This window comes from Tripterygium wilfordii, chromosome 9 (assembly GCF_013401445.1).
Source record: "Tripterygium wilfordii isolate XIE 37 chromosome 9, ASM1340144v1, whole genome shotgun sequence".
Taxonomy (NCBI): domain Eukaryota; kingdom Viridiplantae; phylum Streptophyta; class Magnoliopsida; order Celastrales; family Celastraceae; genus Tripterygium; species Tripterygium wilfordii.
Genome location: NC_052240.1, coordinates 3805946 through 3821889, shown reverse-complemented (window position 1 = coordinate 3821889; position 15944 = coordinate 3805946). Strand labels below are relative to the sequence as shown.

General features: G+C 37.6%; 3 protein-coding genes and 1 non-coding gene across 5 annotated transcripts; 2 read left to right on the top strand and 2 right to left on the bottom strand.

Annotated features, from left to right (window-relative positions):
* Positions 1-1749: 1749 nt before the first annotated feature.
* On the bottom strand, positions 1750-1821 carry TRNAP-AGG. The gene has a single exon. It is a non-coding gene; the product is annotated as a tRNA-Pro (tRNA).
* A 569-nt stretch (positions 1822-2390) lies between these two features.
* LOC120005736 (elongation factor 1-alpha) lies at positions 2391-5435 on the bottom strand. 2 transcript variants are annotated; one of them, XM_038855531.1, is made up of 3 exons: positions 5300-5435; positions 3809-4291; positions 2391-3671 (listed from the first exon to the last, which is right to left on the bottom strand). In XM_038855531.1, exons 2-3 carry the CDS (start codon positions 4268-4270, stop codon positions 2784-2786), a joined length of 1350 nt encoding a protein of 449 aa, XP_038711459.1. In that variant the 5' UTR covers positions 4271-4291; positions 5300-5435; the 3' UTR covers positions 2391-2783. The 2 variants fall into 2 exon arrangements, with proteins under 2 accessions (XP_038711459.1, XP_038711460.1); XM_038855532.1 differs by having other exon boundaries at positions 5283-5395.
* A 477-nt stretch (positions 5436-5912) lies between these two features.
* Positions 5913-8385, top strand: LOC120005920 (cyclin-L1-1-like). Its single transcript, XM_038855805.1, has 3 exons — positions 5913-6469; positions 6814-7200; positions 8333-8385. Exons 2-3 carry the CDS (start codon positions 6849-6851, stop codon positions 8383-8385), a joined length of 405 nt encoding a protein of 134 aa, XP_038711733.1. The 5' UTR covers positions 5913-6469; positions 6814-6848.
* A 2375-nt stretch (positions 8386-10760) lies between these two features.
* LOC120005786 (protein IQ-DOMAIN 1-like) lies at positions 10761-15406 on the top strand. The gene is made up of 6 exons (XM_038855608.1): positions 10761-10918; positions 12076-12156; positions 12249-12566; positions 13119-13346; positions 13726-13845; positions 14225-15406. The coding sequence occupies exons 2-6, from the start codon at positions 12082-12084 to the stop codon at positions 14909-14911; spliced, it is 1428 nt and encodes a 475-aa protein (XP_038711536.1). The 5' UTR covers positions 10761-10918; positions 12076-12081; the 3' UTR covers positions 14912-15406.
* The last annotated feature ends 538 nt before the right edge of the window (positions 15407-15944 follow it).

The window sequence follows — 15944 nt, the reverse complement described above, 5'->3', positions numbered from 1 at the left end:
TGGAAAATTAAAGGAGCAGTTGACGGGTTTCGTGATTCTTCTCTTCTGGGTCTGAATGAACCATTGTAGAGAACTCAAATGAGAAGTCTTGGTCTGATCTGATACAAAGCTGCGATAACCATTGTTGAGCTCTGTTTCTTCCAGGTCGTGAATTTGGAGATCACGTAAGGAAAGATAGTCATCGAATTCTAATACTAGCTCATGAAGATTATCAATGAGGGTTGGTTCGGGTTGGGTCTTCCATTCTAGTTGGGCTAAATCATTGTTTATATCCTTTATGTTTCCTAAATTTATCGATTCTGTCCTCCAAGTATAAAATTTGTTTATGTCATTGATGTTTCAAAAATGTTATAATTCTGTCCAAATTTTTAATTGTTCGGTCGTTTCTCAACGGAAATTGCTGATGTGGCGCCGGAGATACAATATACAATTTACATGTCATTTTTTTTTAAAAAAAAAGCCACATCATTATTTTGAAAACCCATTCACACCGTAAAAATAATAGCAACATCGTCATATTAGGGCAACGATTGAGTTCCTCCCTCTTCTGTGCAACGCGATTGATGATGATTACGGCTCTTCTCTAGACGGCGATACACGAACTAGATTTGATTTTATGGGTATCAATCTTTCCATGTCAATTCCTTTGATTTTCTGGTACCAATCTTTGTAGGATATCTTTCTACTTCAGTTCCTTTGATTTTTTGGGTATCAATCTGCGAACCAGGTTGTAAAGAATTGGGACTGTCACTGGAGATGTTGCCATGGTGGGTGCAGGACCAGGTGAAGCCGCCTGGATAGGCAGGGGAGGATGATACCATTCCTCCAGAAATCGATGTCTCGTTGACGAAGACGGAGCAGAGGCTGGAGATGGTAAAGGAGAGACCTTTACAGTAAGTTTTTGTGAGTCTTGGCATGTTTTAAGAGACCCATTGTTGAATTTGAAGTAGAAGAAACCGGTGCGGGATGGGTGCCACTATGAAGAACAAAACATTAATCCAAAATCATTGAGCACTCTGTTTATGAAGAAATTAAACAATGTGGAATTTAGACATGATGTGTAGGAGGTGACGTTGGGTCTTGTGAGGAGTGTGGATTGAGTGAAATTGCAGAGATTGAATGCATTCGGTTCTTCAAAATGTAGAGATTGTAGTGATATTTGTGTTCAAAAACTGACAAAATTTTCTTCGACGAAATGGGTTTCGACAAAAATGGTTTACAATGGTAAAATTTTATTGTTTTTCAGAATAAAAGGGAATGGGTTTTTAAAATAATGATGTGGCTTTTCTTAAAAAAATGACATGTAAATTGTATATTATATCTCCGGAGCCAAGTCAGCAATCTCAGTTGAGAAACGGTCGGACAATTCAAAATTTGGACAGCATTGGAACATTTTTGAAACATCAATGACATAATCAATAAATTTTATACTTAGAGGACATAATCAATAAATTTGAGAAACATCAAGGGCATAAACAATGATTTAGCCATTCCAGTTGTTTAATTTAGATCTGAATTCAAGTACAGGTGGTAAGTAGAACAGAGAGCGATGAGAAGAATAGTGTTTGGTTTGCGGAAAAGAATGGCAAAAACAGAGTTTTATAGGACAAAAACGACGGGACCCTCAAAGAGACAAGTGAATCAACCAATCAGAGGGAGAGGATGTTTTGTTGTAGTTAAGGTTTTCTAGCCAATAGAATACGGCCAAATTAGCAAGAAAAGAGTAAAGACAAAAAATAAAAAACTATAGGGGCATTCCGAGAATTGAACTCGGGACCTCTCGCACCCTAAGCGAGAATCATACCACTAGACCAAATGCCCATTTTTGGTTATGCCGTGACAAAGATACAATTAAATATAATAACATTTAAAAAGGAGTGAACACCTAAGCCTCATTTTTGTTTCGGTTCTTTCTCCATGAAGCTGTGAAATCAGAATCCAAGAGAGAGCTGACGGAAATGGCGAGACCCGCTATCTTCAATTGGCACGATCCCAAGCAAGGCAATTCTCCCCCGGAATCTTTCCTTCAGGTTCTCTTGCTTTAATTATCGCTTGAAATCGCAGTCTTGTTTGGCATGCTCATGCTGATTAAACTATAAAAGTTGAGAAATTGGAAATCGATGGTTACCTTGTCCATTAGTCTCATCGTCTGGCGTTCTTTTGCATGTAAAAGCTGAACAGAATCGGGAAAATTCTCAAAACGTGCTGCTCCTCCAAATCCCATCCCAAAACATGGAAGTAACCAGCTCTCATTAGGCATACAAAGGTTTGCAATAGATAAAATAACATGGTTGCCGTTATACCATAGCTCTGTCCATGTATATTTGGGACCAAATACGGATATCCAATACGGAAATCCTTAAGAAAAAAGATAAGCCATGCACAGAAACTACAGCTCAACCACTTCCAAATTCAAATAAGCAAATAAGCTGAATCAGATGCACAGTTTTAACACATACTAGATAAAATTTGTAAAATGCACATAAAATCACTCGTCCAACACAGGAACAAAGCTAGAAATACTACGGAAACAGTAGCAACATACTCAAGATTCAACATGGCAAATTTAACAAACGACCCAAATCATGAAGAATAAAATAACTACGCCACCGTCGGTCCAGCACCCAGTTCTGTGAATGGTTAGAACGAGATGATGGTGACGACTTGAAACTATAACCATCAAAACAAAGCAGTAAACTTCCAGATGAAATCTGGAAAATAACCCATTCTTTATTGTACTTATGAAGATAAACTTCTCGACCACTAAGGCCAGCCAGCATGATTCATTTGCCACCCTTCTTGGCAGCAGATTTCGTCACCTTAGCTCCACTAGGATCCTTCTTCTCCACAGCCTTGATGACACCGACAGCAACGGTCTGACGCATGTCCCTGACAGCAAAACGACCCAGTGGAGGGTACTCAGAGAAGGTTTCAACCACCATGGGCTTGGTGGGAATCATCTTCACGAACCCAGAATCACCGTTCTTCAAGAATTTGGGCTCCTTCTCAAGCTCCTTGCCTGATCGTCTGTCAATCTTGGTAAGCAACTCAGCAAACTTGACTGCAATGTGGGAAGTGTGGCAATCAAGCACTGGGGCATAACCGCCTCCAATTTGTCCGGGGTGATTCATGATAATGACTTGGGCAGTGAAGTTAGCAGCCTCCTTAGCAGGATCATCCTTGGAATTTGAGGCAACAAAACCACGCTTGAGATCCTTGACAGCAACATTCTTCACATTGAAACCGACATTGTCACCAGGAAGAGCCTCTTGAAGAGCTTCATGGTGCATCTCCACAGACTTAACTTCAGTTGTCAACCCAGATGGACCAAAGGTGACAACTGTACCGGGCCTGAGGATACCAGTCTCAACACGACCCACTGGCACAGTTCCAATTCCACCAATCTTATATACATCCTGTAGTGGAAGGCGGAGGGGCTTATCTGAGGGTCTCTTGGGTTCATTGACCTGGTCAAGGGCCTCAAGAAGGGTTGGACCCTTGTACCAATCAAGGTTGGTGGATCTCTCAATCATGTTATCACCCTCAAATCCTGATATGGGGACAAAAGGAATCTTGTCCGGGTTGTATCCAACTTTCTTGAGGTAGGAAGAAACTTCCTTGACAATTTCATCATATCTTGCTTTTGAGTACTTTGGGGTGGTGGCATCCATCTGAAGAACGAAAAACACGATCCACAAAATTAAGGGCTACTGCTTGCAACACCAAAAACTTCACAGTACTAACCTAAACAAAATAGTAAGGCATAGAAATCCAAACTAATGGAAAGGCAACAAGCCAACAACAATACCTTGTTACAGCAGCAAATCATTTGTCTGACACCAAGGGTGAAGGCAAGAAGAGCATGCTCACGAGTCTGCCCATCCTTTGAGATACCAGCTTCAAAACCTCCAGTGGTGGAGTCAATAATAAGAACAGCACAATCAGCCTGGGAGGTACCAGTAATCATGTTCTTAATGAAGTCACGGTGTCCAGGGGCATCAATGACTGTGCAGTAGTACCTAGTGGTCTCAAACTTCCACAATGCGATATCAATGGTGATACCACGCTCACGCTCAGCTTTAAGCTTGTCAAGCACCCAGGCATACTTGAATGATCTCTTGTTCATCTCAGCAGCTTCTTTCTCAAATCTCTCAATAACACGCTTGTCAATACCTCCAAGCTTGTAGATCAAGTGGCCAGTAGTAGTTGACTTGCCAGAGTCAACATGGCCAATAACCACAATGCTGATGTGAACCTTCTCTTTGCCCATTGTCAAGTCTTTAGCTTTGAACTGCAATTAGTGAAAGAACCGTATTCACATCAATCATAACCGCAAAAAAACTAATTTCCATGAGACATTTGAGTTTGGGAGGTAGCGAAAAGCAGAAACGCTAGAGACAAAAAAATGCATCCAGAAAACAAAATACAACATAACATCACAACGTTAGAATCAAACTACATATATGCTAAAGCTCATTTGCTCAACTATACTAATGCAAAGCAATGAAATTCTTACCCAGTCAAACAAACTTAAATATTAAATAACGTAACAAAAATACTAATTACTGTAAATGCATCATATTACATTAGGATAATGTTAAGAACAGAATGCAATTAATAACAATACTCTTTCATTGATTACACAACTTCAAAGACATAAATCTTAGACAACAAGTTCCACATAATTCCAAGTCCAGGGGACAAGTACACGTGTGCATACATATACAAAACCGAACAAAGGAAATTCAAAAAAGAAAAATTAATTTCCAGAAAGCAGAGTCAACAACAACAGAACAAAGATTCACAGATTATGAAACCAATTACCATAAAACTACTCTTAATAATCAGATCCGAAAACATTGCATCAAAAAAAATTACTTTAAAAAACGAAACTCATAGCATATCAGGTCGGCTAATACACATAATTCGAAACCCCTAAAAAGAAACATAATATCTTAATCAAAGGAAAACGTATCAAATTTAAAAAATTACTTAAAAAAACTGAAACTCAAAGCATATCATATCGGCTAATTCACATAATTCGAAACGCCTAAAAAGAAACAAAATATCTTAATTCATGCAATAAAAGCAAAAACATATCAAATTCAAGGAATAAGTTAAGAGTAAAACTATATCAGAACTATCAAATGCTATCAGGACAAAGATCAACTGAACTAAAACACTGTTGGATTTGTCAGCATACAAACATTCTTCGCATACAACCGATCGATTAATCAGATTCTACAAATGAATTAAATAAACATTCAAGCGATAGAGCTAACTTGAAATAAAATCGAACCTGAAGAGAAGGCTTTAGCTAAAACCCTAGCCGCGCGAGAAAGGAACGATAAGATCAGTGAAGAATGAAGAGAAGCGAGGGGTTTGTGGATTCTTATATGAGGTTTTGTTACCTCTGTTTTTCCACAAATGCCCCCATTTGGTGGAGCGGAATGTCTATAATGTCCTTTTACAGGTAGTGGTTGTGGTTGACTGGTTGTCCACTCTGCTTCGATGACGATTTTAGTTGGCCAATTCACGGTGTGTAATGCACGCACTATAGGTGACATGACGTCGTTTCGTAGTCACTTGGACTCTCTCACAGTCTCATCTCTTCCCTGATGTGATTGGGCCTTAAATATGTCTATGATGGGCCATGAGCCCACATTAAAATATAGGAGCAATTAGCTATTGTCATACATTAACAGACAACTTAGAAAATGACTTTTTTGACTTCAAAAAAAAAAGTGGACTTGCACCTTAAACCTCATCAATACTGATGTTTATATACCTTTATGCTTTCTTGGATGGTGTTTTTACTTTTGAGCTGCAGAATATATGGAAGGATCAAGGATGAAAAGTGGGTTAAATATGTTTCAATTTAGAGTTAAGAGAATGTCTACATTGAGGATTGGTGACTGAAACAAAGAATATCACCATCATCATCTGAGTCTTTATCTCAAAACTGTGGGATCGGCTTTTCCACCATTCATTTCTATCTAGGATCATATTTTCATCAACTCCTATTGAATCTAAATCATTTCTTAGTACTTCAAGCCATGTTTTTCACCAATAGATGTAATCCTAAAAAAGAGCCATTTCTCAGTTGCTTGTGGTGGCATACTGATATATTCGTTGTCTCAATAATATCCATTGTTGCCTGTAACTTATTGATATGTTTTGTATTGCTTTTTTCTGTAGTTTGCGTACGACCTTATGTGTTCGTTTCAAGAGTGAGGTTGTGGCATGTGGAGTTGTATATGCTGCTGCTCGTAGGTTCCTGGTACCTCTTCCTGAGAATCCACCATGGTGGAAGGTATTCGATGCAGATAAATCTGGGATTGATGAAGTTTGTAGAGTCCTTGCTCACCTATATAGCCTTCCAAATGCACAGTACATACCAGTTTGTAAAGATGGAGAATTCTCATTTTCTAGCAAGTCTTCATATTTGCAACCTAAGTCGGCTGCAAAGGTAGTTTGATTCTTTCAGATTTTCTGCTCTTTTTTGTGCTCTGTTTTATTGTAGCATGAGGGTATCACAATAATCTTTTAGTATAATTGCAATTCTCATCCTGAATTTGATGACAGCATGTGGGATAACTTTAAAGTGTTGCTTCCTGAAAATATCATAATTTAGGCAGTGTATGATTACCCTTTTTGCTGTTGAAAGATTCTCATCATGAGGTTCTAAATGGAGGAAGGATGATGCTAACTGCAAAAATTGTGAAGAATGCTCTTTCCTATAATGATTCTTATTTTATCTATGTTGTTTTTAATCTCATTGGGGGGTTGTATCATTTCGTTGTTATTTTGTAGGAAAGGACCCAGAGTGGTTCCCCAGCTATGCTCTGATGGCGGCTCCTGCATATGTGAATCTTGAATCAGGTGGATCTATGGGTGTGATAGTAAAAGTAGAACTTGACAAGCTGAAGGAGTCTAAGAAGAGTGATGATGAATCTAAAAACATGCCCTCTGAGGGTGATACAAGAGAAGAGACTGTGTCGAAATACAAATCTGAGCATAGGATAGAGGCAAGTGGTGAAAGGAGCAAAGAGTGGGACAGAGACAGAGAATCGGATAGAACAAAGTCGCGGGGTCGTGATAGGGGCAGAGATACGGACAGGGAGCGAGAGCGAGAGGAGGTTGAAAGAGATAAAGGAAAAGATCGAGGTCCTAGTTCCAGGGAGAGATTAAAGGCTTCAGGTTGATTGTTTTCATCAGCCATCAATGTAGTTCCCATAACTAGTTGCATGCGCGAAGCGGCGCGATACATAATTAATTTAAAAAATAAATATTTTTGATAATTTTTTGATACTTTATTATCATAATAAATAACGGAGCTTGAATTATAGAAAATGAAAATAATTATGAGATGAACAAATAACTACAATACATTTTTCTCAATATGTTAATAAATAGTTTTCTAAGAATGAGCGAAAAAATTGATGCATAAAGAAAAAATATGCTCAGAGTTTAACAATTATTTTTTACGTTGGTTTTTTGAACAAAGTTGTAAAATAACTAAAAAACATCTCATAAATTATAAATTCTATAGAAAATATAGCGCACCTTCTTTATCTCATAGTTTTTACATCTCATTTATTATTGCTTCTTATGTCAGCGAGCCATAATTTTTCATACTATGTCAATAAGCATATATAATATATAATTTGTTGTACTATGTATCTCACATTTGATTAAATTCTTCATTTGTATGATCATCTATTAAGGGATTATCTTATACGGGATCATTGGGATCATCCTCTATGAAATCTCCTAAGAATGCATCCTAAACTGGATCTTTTTCATCATCATTGGTTGTTGTTTGACAACTAATTCCATGATTTGTAGGGACATATCGTTAGGAATTTTGTTGAAATTGTTCATTTTTCCCATGAAGTTTTTGTAGTATGTCTTAGAACTTTATTGTGATATTATATGTTTTTGTGTGTTATTTTATACCTATATTGTGAAAATGTTTCATTTAAGCTTTTATCTTTTTGCTTTTTTATGCAATTAATAGGTGATAATTGATATGACTATTTATTGTATTATTAAATATCATTTTAAAATTATTTGTATATTATTAATTATATGTGCTTGTGGGTCTTAAAGTTATTTAATATATTTAATTTTTTCTTTTGTTTTTTGTGTAGGTTTTTTTAGAGGCATCCACGTGGCATCAAGGAGAAGCCTTTTGGATCCTCCATTATATATATATAGATTGATGATTGATATAGCCATTTTAGCATTCAATTGATCTTCATTTATTCATAGCTTGCAGTGTTTTTTTTTTAATTTAAAATATTCACTTGTCTTTTCATGTTGACCGCAGGAGGGCATTCTGATAAATCCAGACATCACTCCTCAGGGCAAATGCAATGGTGAAGTGGTATTGGGCCAACAAAGATATTGTCTTTTGCTGATGTGGCTGTATTGTAAAATGTGTTTTGCTTATGTGGCTGTATTGGGATAAGTGTTTTGTTGATGTGGATGTATTGATATTTGATGTTTTGATGTAGTTTTGTTGTGGATAATATGGAGGAATAGAATGCTGTTGGGTTGGGTGGAAAGAGAAAGTGTGTGGGAAGAAAAAGTTTATAGAAATTTGTGTTTTGCTGATGTGGTTGTATTAGAATTCGTGTTTGACTTGACTTTTTGTGTAATAGAGGTGGGACCAGGCTAACAAAAATGTTGGCCCAGCAAATTAATTCCCATTGCATTTGCCCTCACATGGTATGTATTCATTTCCCTTCAGTATTATGGTTTACATGATTTCAATATTTTTGAGCAGATAAACTGAAACTCTTCCACCATTTCAGATCATGACTACCGCAGTTCCCCTTATTCTTCAAGGGAGAAGGATCGTCATTGACACTACTCATATACTTAAACCAGTTTCTGTGATAAATGCACCTGCACCCTTTTTAGCACTGAACTGCAAGCAGTTGGAATATACTTGATTGTACGACTACATTTTAGCTTTAAGTGGATCTAATCTGTAAAATGTAATACTAAAAGACTATTTTTTGACCAGAAACAAGAGTGCTTCTCCAAAAGAGATGAAATCTTCTAATTTGGTCTCTGAAACTCCTCCCCTCCACCCAACTTTATGGTAGTGCCTTAATCCTCTAGATGTATGTACTCTTGGTGTGTGGTAAATGTAATACCGACTTGAGGATAATTTATCTGTGAACTTATGTTTCGGTTTCAGAACGATGAAGACAAACTGTGTCTAATCTATTCTGTGTCGTGCTATGGGGGATAGACCCGTGACTCCAATGTGTCAGGTACTTTTTCCACCTTCAGTTATTGTTTGGATATTCTGGCATAGTATCTGTTAACATAAGCTTTGGATGATAAATCAGGGGAGACTCATTCTTTTGCAGCTGGATCAGGAACGATGTGTATTGGATAAGTTTTATACAATTTATTTATATACATACAATCATTGGTTTATCATTTGAAATTAAAGTGATCGAGGAGGCTGCGGTCAGATTTTCTTGAATAGCTATAATCCAGCAGGTAGCTTCTTTGGGGTTCTATTGAATTGAGAAATAGGTTGGATTGTCCACCTTTTTTTATAAATAAATAGAAGGCATCCTCCTTATAATTCAATTTAAAGCAATTGGTAGGTGAGGTTGTAGTGAAGGCCTTTCAATTTTAGCCGTGCTAGTCAGGGCATATTTCTCTGAATGTCATTGCCATTACATCACCATTTCAGTACCCCTAATTGACATTGTAGAGTAGCTGTTTCAAAATCTCCTATTGTGGGATTCACAAATTATGAAATGAAATTATGTGCAGGCATGTTTTGTCACTTTTTTATAATACCATGCATATATGAGATGAGAAGTGTTTGTCAGAGTGTAACATGTGCGGTACTACTACTACATATTCATGTAAATACACTCGTGCAAAACACATTCATCCATTATATATATATAATATAAAAGTGACAAAATGCCTGCACGTCATTTCATATATATATAATAGGGTAATTGCACAAGTGTGAAGAATTCATATTGCTATCAAATTCTAATACAATAATGTTTTCAAGTGAATGTGTACCGCATCATCTCTAATATAACTATCAGATTAATATGATCTAAGCAGCATATCATTATCCATCAACTGACCATGAAGGCGGCGAGTCCAAGGCAAGAGGAATGGGGTGATTTGACCCCACACAATTTATTTTCATTTCATTTCATATATTTACTTATAAAAATTAGACTTTGACCCCATTCTTTTTTTGATTTTGATATCTTAAGAGTTATAATGTTAAATGAGTTATGACCCATAAAAAATTTTAAGGGGGTCTAATAAATTGGTTTAGTTTAATCTTATAAATTATTAATATTGTATTTTAAAGACCCATAACTTATCCTTTGATACAATCATAATAAATTTCTTGTAAAAATGCTCTATAAGTAACTTTCAAAAAATTATCGACAACATTTGTAAATCAATTTTCAATTATCATTCACTTATGTCCCTTTGTATAGACTTGATCCCATACGCTTGGGAGGCTGGATCCACCCCGGCGTGAATACTTTTTTTTTTTTTTTAAGTGATAATTTAAAGACAATAAAAAAAAAACCTGTCCGTTTTTATTGTTTGCCGTTGCCGCTGTTTGTCGTTAAAACTGACGGGATCATAATCAAGTATGCCCCGTTCTTTTCTCTAACAGCTCCTCAAAATCGGCCCCACCAGCAACAGACCCCAGCTACTCCTCCAAGCTGTTATTCTTTTCTTCCGTTTCCGATCGTTGAAGTTTTCTTTGGCAAGATCTGACCCCTCTATCTCTCTCAGATGGCACGCGTGCATATTATCTTGTTTGGATATTTTCTTCTTTATTTTGTATGAGACAGAGTTTCTGAACCTTTACAGAGAGATATCTGGGATTCTTCTTGCTCAGGTACTTCGACTTCTGTTTTGTGATAATTTTTATCACATTCTCTTTGATGGGGTTTGTCTCTGAATTGGAATTCCTGAATTGGGTTTGTCAGTTTTTGTTCTCTCTTTTTTCCTGTTGGGTTGGAAGATCTTGTGATTCTGCCATCTGGGTTGTTCACCATTTGTTTGTGATGCGGAATCCCACATCGGGTAAGAATAGGTTCAAACCACAGTATATAGTAAGGAGCAATCCTTACTCTAGTAGCCAAGGTTTTCAGGGGGATTTGCCCTCTGGCCTTGGTTACAGCCGGCCCATGCTTGCGTATGGGTGTCGGCTGGGCTTTGGCTGCTGTTGTTTGGGCTGGGCTGGTTTGCCAGTTCCCTCTGGTGTGGGCCTGCTCAGACTTTGTGGATTACCACCCTTCGCTTGGGCTCGTGGCGTGCGTGTGCCGTGCTGCATCAGTTGGTATCGGAGCCAAGGTTCGTCCCGTGGACTCGGGAGGCCCCCATCCGTGGACTCTTTCGTCCCGTGGACTCGGGAGGCCCCCATCCGTGGACTCGGGTGGGTTGTTGGCAGTACGGTCGCACGTGGACGCGCGAGTTCTAAGTGGGGGAGTATGATGCGGAATCCCACATCGGGTAAGAATAGGTTCAAACCACAGTATATAGTAAGGAGCAATCCTTACTCTAGTAGCCAAGGTTTTCAGGGGGATTTGCCCTCTGACCTTGGTTACAGCCGGCCCATGCTTGCGTATGGGTGTCGGCTGGGCTTTGGCTGCTGTTGTTTGGGCTGGGCTGGTTTGCCAGTTCCCTCTGGTGTGGGCCTGCTCAGACTTTGTGGATTACCACCCTTCGCTTGGGCTCGTGGCGTGCGTGTGCCGTGCTGCATCAGTTTGTTATATTTACTGATTCATTACAAAGTCTCCAAATTTTTTACTGTTTGATTGGCGGGTCCATATTATTTTCGAAAATTTGATTCATTTTTCTCCCCAGTACTAAATTTATTGTTAATGACGTTTATGGTTATTGTGTATTTCAGATCTTCTATCAGATTTGTGATTCTTTCCTTTCAGAGTCTGTTAATTAATTTTCTCTTTTTGGTTTTTGTGAAACTAATCTCATACCAGGGAGTCCTCACATTTTATACCATAAATTTGGCGCTTTTTTGGCCTTGTATAGGAGGAAATGGGTAAAAAAGGAAACTGGTTCTCTGCAGTGAAGAAAGCCCTCAGTCCTGATTCAAAGAACAAAAAGGAACAGGTTGGGTCATTTATGGGCTTTATTAGATTTCTTATGACTCTTTGTGGTGTTGGTTATGTGATTACTGAAAATGAATGCATTACATTGATCAGAAGTCCAATAAATCCAAGAAGTGGTTTGGAAGCAAAAAGAGCTTGGATCCAGTTTCGTTGTCTGAGGAAACCGCTGAATTGGATGTTCCTCTTGCTCCACCTCCTCCTGCTATAGAAGATGCGAAACTAGTTGAAGGGGAGAATGAACAAAGCAAGCATTTCTACTCTGTCGCATTTTCCACAGCTGTTGCTGCAGAGGCAGCAGTTGCAGCTGCTCAGGCTGCTGCTGAGGTAACCAGCACTGTTTCCCGTTACTCTGGGAAGTCGAAAGAGGAAATAGCGGCTATCAAGATTCAAACGGCTTTTCGAGGATATTTGGTATGGATATATTTCTACTTAGTTCAAAAACTTGTCTATTTTCTTATTAGTTCTTTGCTTTCGTAGCAGTAAGAATTGAGTAATTAGTGCATCTAAAAGTTAGTGTAGAAACTTCCCTACATAGATTAAAGCGTTATTTTCTTCCTGTTATGAGAAGAGTAAGCTAGAAGTATTGGCGGAATTGACATATTATTTACTTGGTTTGTTTCGTTGTTTCTTTAACCCATCAAGCGTGTGTTCGATTAATTGGAATTTGCTGTTGTTGGTAGCTATTGAATGCCATTCTTTATTTAGCTAGAACATAAAATGCGTTTTGTGAAGAAATTTCCCTTTCTGAAATTGATTTAAAAAATCTGCATTTATTGAATATTTTCCATGATCACATATTCACATTACATAATGCTTTTGAAAATTGACAACAGGCAGAGAAAATGTAGTCTAATCAATTCAGGAAAGTATGTTATGAATTGTACTGAATATTATGTGGTAGGACTGTAGGACCCTTTTAAAGAGCTCCATATATGATTCTTACCATTTGGATTGGATTTTCAGGCAAGGAGGGCATTGCGGGCCTTGAGAGGGTTGGTAAGGCTGAAATCATTGATACAAGGACCATATGTCAAACGTCAAGCAACTACCACATTACGGTGCATGCAAACTCTTGCACGTGTGCAGTCTCAAATTTGTGTTAGGAGGATTAGAATTTCAGATGAGAACCAAGCCCTTGAACGACAACTCCAACAGAAACGTGAGAAGGAGCTTGAGAAGTTGAGAGCTTCTGTGAGTCCCTTTGTTTCACACTTTTTAATTATCTTTTGGTCTCAGATTCATGCTCTTGAAATTTACTATATTCCTTGTTCTTTTTTTCCCGAAATTTTCCTTCATCTTGTTCTTGCATTCCCCTTTTTGAATCCAGTTTTTCATTTTTCGTTGCATGTGCATCTGAAAATCCATTGTTGAGTTGCTCCTTAATCTTAGGAAAGTTTTACATTTTTTTCCAATAAGAGTTTAACTTTTCTTGGGTGTTCTCACTCTGTTGGTTTTGGTTTCCGGCTTTCCGCATTATTCATGAATTTTCCTCCTTTTCCATGTGTAGTCAGAACTTCATATGTCTATACAATGCAGCATCGATTGAATATGTTGATGACTTCTACAACAGGTGGGGGAAGAGTGGAATGACAGTGCAAAATCTAAAGAGGAAGTTGAGGCTAATCTTCAGAGCAGGCAAGAAGCTGCCATGAGAAGAGAAAGGGCATTGGCTTATGCACACTCTCATCAGGTACCACACTTTCCCTTTTTTCTTGAATCCCCAACTAGTGAATCATAAATGCCTCACTGTTTTTCAACTTTGAGAATTAAATTTGGATTAGACACATGGCCGTACAGGCTGAGGCTGTTAGGCATACAATAAAACAAATTGAAAGGGCATCTTTTCTGCCATGGCAATATCATTTTGAAATTTCAGTACCTCAGCAGCCAAAGCATGAGAATATTTCTATTTTCTGGTATTATTTATAGATGGTACATCAATTGTTATCTTAACCGTCATAAACCCTGGAGTTTCCAATACTCAATGTTGAATGAAGACTTCAAGTTGGGAACTAACACTGTTGAGTTTTAAAAAAAAAAAATTAACACTGTTGATTTCTTTATAATAGCAAATGGGAAAGAACTCCTCGAAGTCTGCAAACACAACGTTTATGGATCCAAACAATCCTCACTGGGGTTGGAGTTGGTTGGAACGTTGGATGGCAGCTCGCCCATGGGAGAGCCGAAGTGCAGTAGATAACAATGACCACTCTTCCATCAAGAGCACAACCAGCTGTGCCATGTCTGTCGGGGAAATCAGCAAATCCTATTCTCGCCGTGATAATAAGCCTTCCCCTACTGGTCCTAAACTGAGCCGACCTCCAAGTCGCCAATCCCCTTCTACCCCTCCCTCAAAAGCGCCATCAGCATCGTCCGTCACCAAAATGACAAAGCAAGCAAGCCTAAGAGGAAATGGTTTGGAAGGGGATGATGACTCTAGGAGCACATTCAGTGTCCAGTCTCAGAGATATCGAAGGCATAGTATAGCAACATCTTCAGTGAGAGATGATGAAAGCCTTGCAAGCTCTCCTGCAGTTCCAAGTTACATGACACCCACACAGTCGGCAACGGCTAAGTCACGGCCAAGTCCATTGGGCTTAGATAAGAATGGGACACCTGACAAGGGATCTGTGGGTTCTGCAAAGAAGCGACTTTCATTCCCTGCTTCCCCAGCTGGACCAAGGAGACACTCTGGTCCTCCAGGAATGGAAACCTGTTCAATCAAGGACGTTGTAGTGCAAATGGAAGAGATATAAACAATGGCTAGAGCAGGTAGGTCCCTGCATCCGATACGAGGTCTATAAGTTCATACAAAGTAAACAAATGAGTGAGTGAATAACGGGATATTGGGGATCTGATTTATGTCTTCATTGCCATCTCTCCTGCAGTAAGAGCTCAGTGTTAATTGGTGCAGATTCTGCATTAAAATCTGCTCACCATATTATCAGTTATTCTCTATGTGATCATCTATATTTGCTCTTCTTAACAACTTTCCTTCTTAGATTTGTTATTTACTGTATAGTTGAAATGGATTGGGAGACATCTATAGTTTGTTTAGTACTTGTTGTTGTGGGTTATGTAGATTGCAATAGGAGAAAGACAATGCTGTTTGCTTAGAGTGATTGTATTTGAAGTTTCCTTTGTATCTTTGTAATGGGGGACTCAAATTCTTCTTCTAAACTATGAATTTGACTTGTTTTTGGTGTGTTGTACAGTCACCAATGCTCCTGGAATGACCAAATCTATTTATCAATCTTTCTCTCTCAATACTTTTAAGAAAGTCTTTATTATTTTCACAAGTGTGCTTTTTTTGAGTTTCTAAAAAATTTAGAAGTCTCCCTTTGAACTATTGTATGATGGACATTTGTCATTCAATAAATTAAAATTAATTAATTAAATATAACAAGTTCAATTTATGAAAATAGTCAGAATCTTAATATAATTGAAATATAATTTTTAATGCTCAATATATTACAATTCCTTTTTTTTTAAAATTCTTGTGTTTTATCTCTTTTAAATAGCTAAATATTGGAACTAGAATCCTAATTTAATTAAGATAAAAATTATAAAGTACATATATTGATGTTTTTACACCTACCAATTCTAATTTATATTGATGTTTAAGAACTCATTTATCTTTTTAAGAATATATTATATTAAAAAATAAATTAAAATTGGGAAAAAATAATTTGTAAATTTTAAATAAAGTTCTATTTAACATTTTTGTTATTTTATAAGGATTTATACATTAGAAGTTATAAATTTATTTGTTAATACATTATTTATTGG

What these genes read in the sequence shown, in the direction of transcription:
- LOC120005786 (XM_038855608.1), top strand. Translation starts at nt 12,082, where the DNA reads ATGGGTAAAAAAGGAAACTGGTTCTCTGCAGTGAAGAAAGCCCTCAGT. An exon ending in CAAAGAACAAAAAGGAACAG is followed by an intron (nt 12,157 to 12,248) that starts GTTGGGTCATTT and finishes TACATTGATCAG; the next exon opens with AAGTCCAATAAATCCAAGAA. An exon ending in TTGAGAAGTTGAGAGCTTCT is followed by an intron (nt 13,347 to 13,725) that starts GTGAGTCCCTTT and finishes CTTCTACAACAG; the next exon opens with GTGGGGGAAGAGTGGAATGA.
- LOC120005920 (XM_038855805.1), top strand. Translation starts at nt 6,849, where the DNA reads ATGGCGGCTCCTGCATATGTGAATCTTGAATCAGGTGGATCTATGGGT. An exon ending in GGAGAGATTAAAGGCTTCAG is followed by an intron (nt 7,201 to 8,332) that starts GTTGATTGTTTT and finishes TGTTGACCGCAG; the next exon opens with GAGGGCATTCTGATAAATCC.
- LOC120005736 (XM_038855531.1), bottom strand. Translation starts at nt 4,270, where the DNA reads ATGGGCAAAGAGAAGGTTCACATCAGCATTGTGGTTATTGGCCATGTT. An exon ending in TGATTTGCTGCTGTAACAAG is followed by an intron (nt 3,672 to 3,808) that starts GTATTGTTGTTG and finishes TTCGTTCTTCAG; the next exon opens with ATGGATGCCACCACCCCAAA.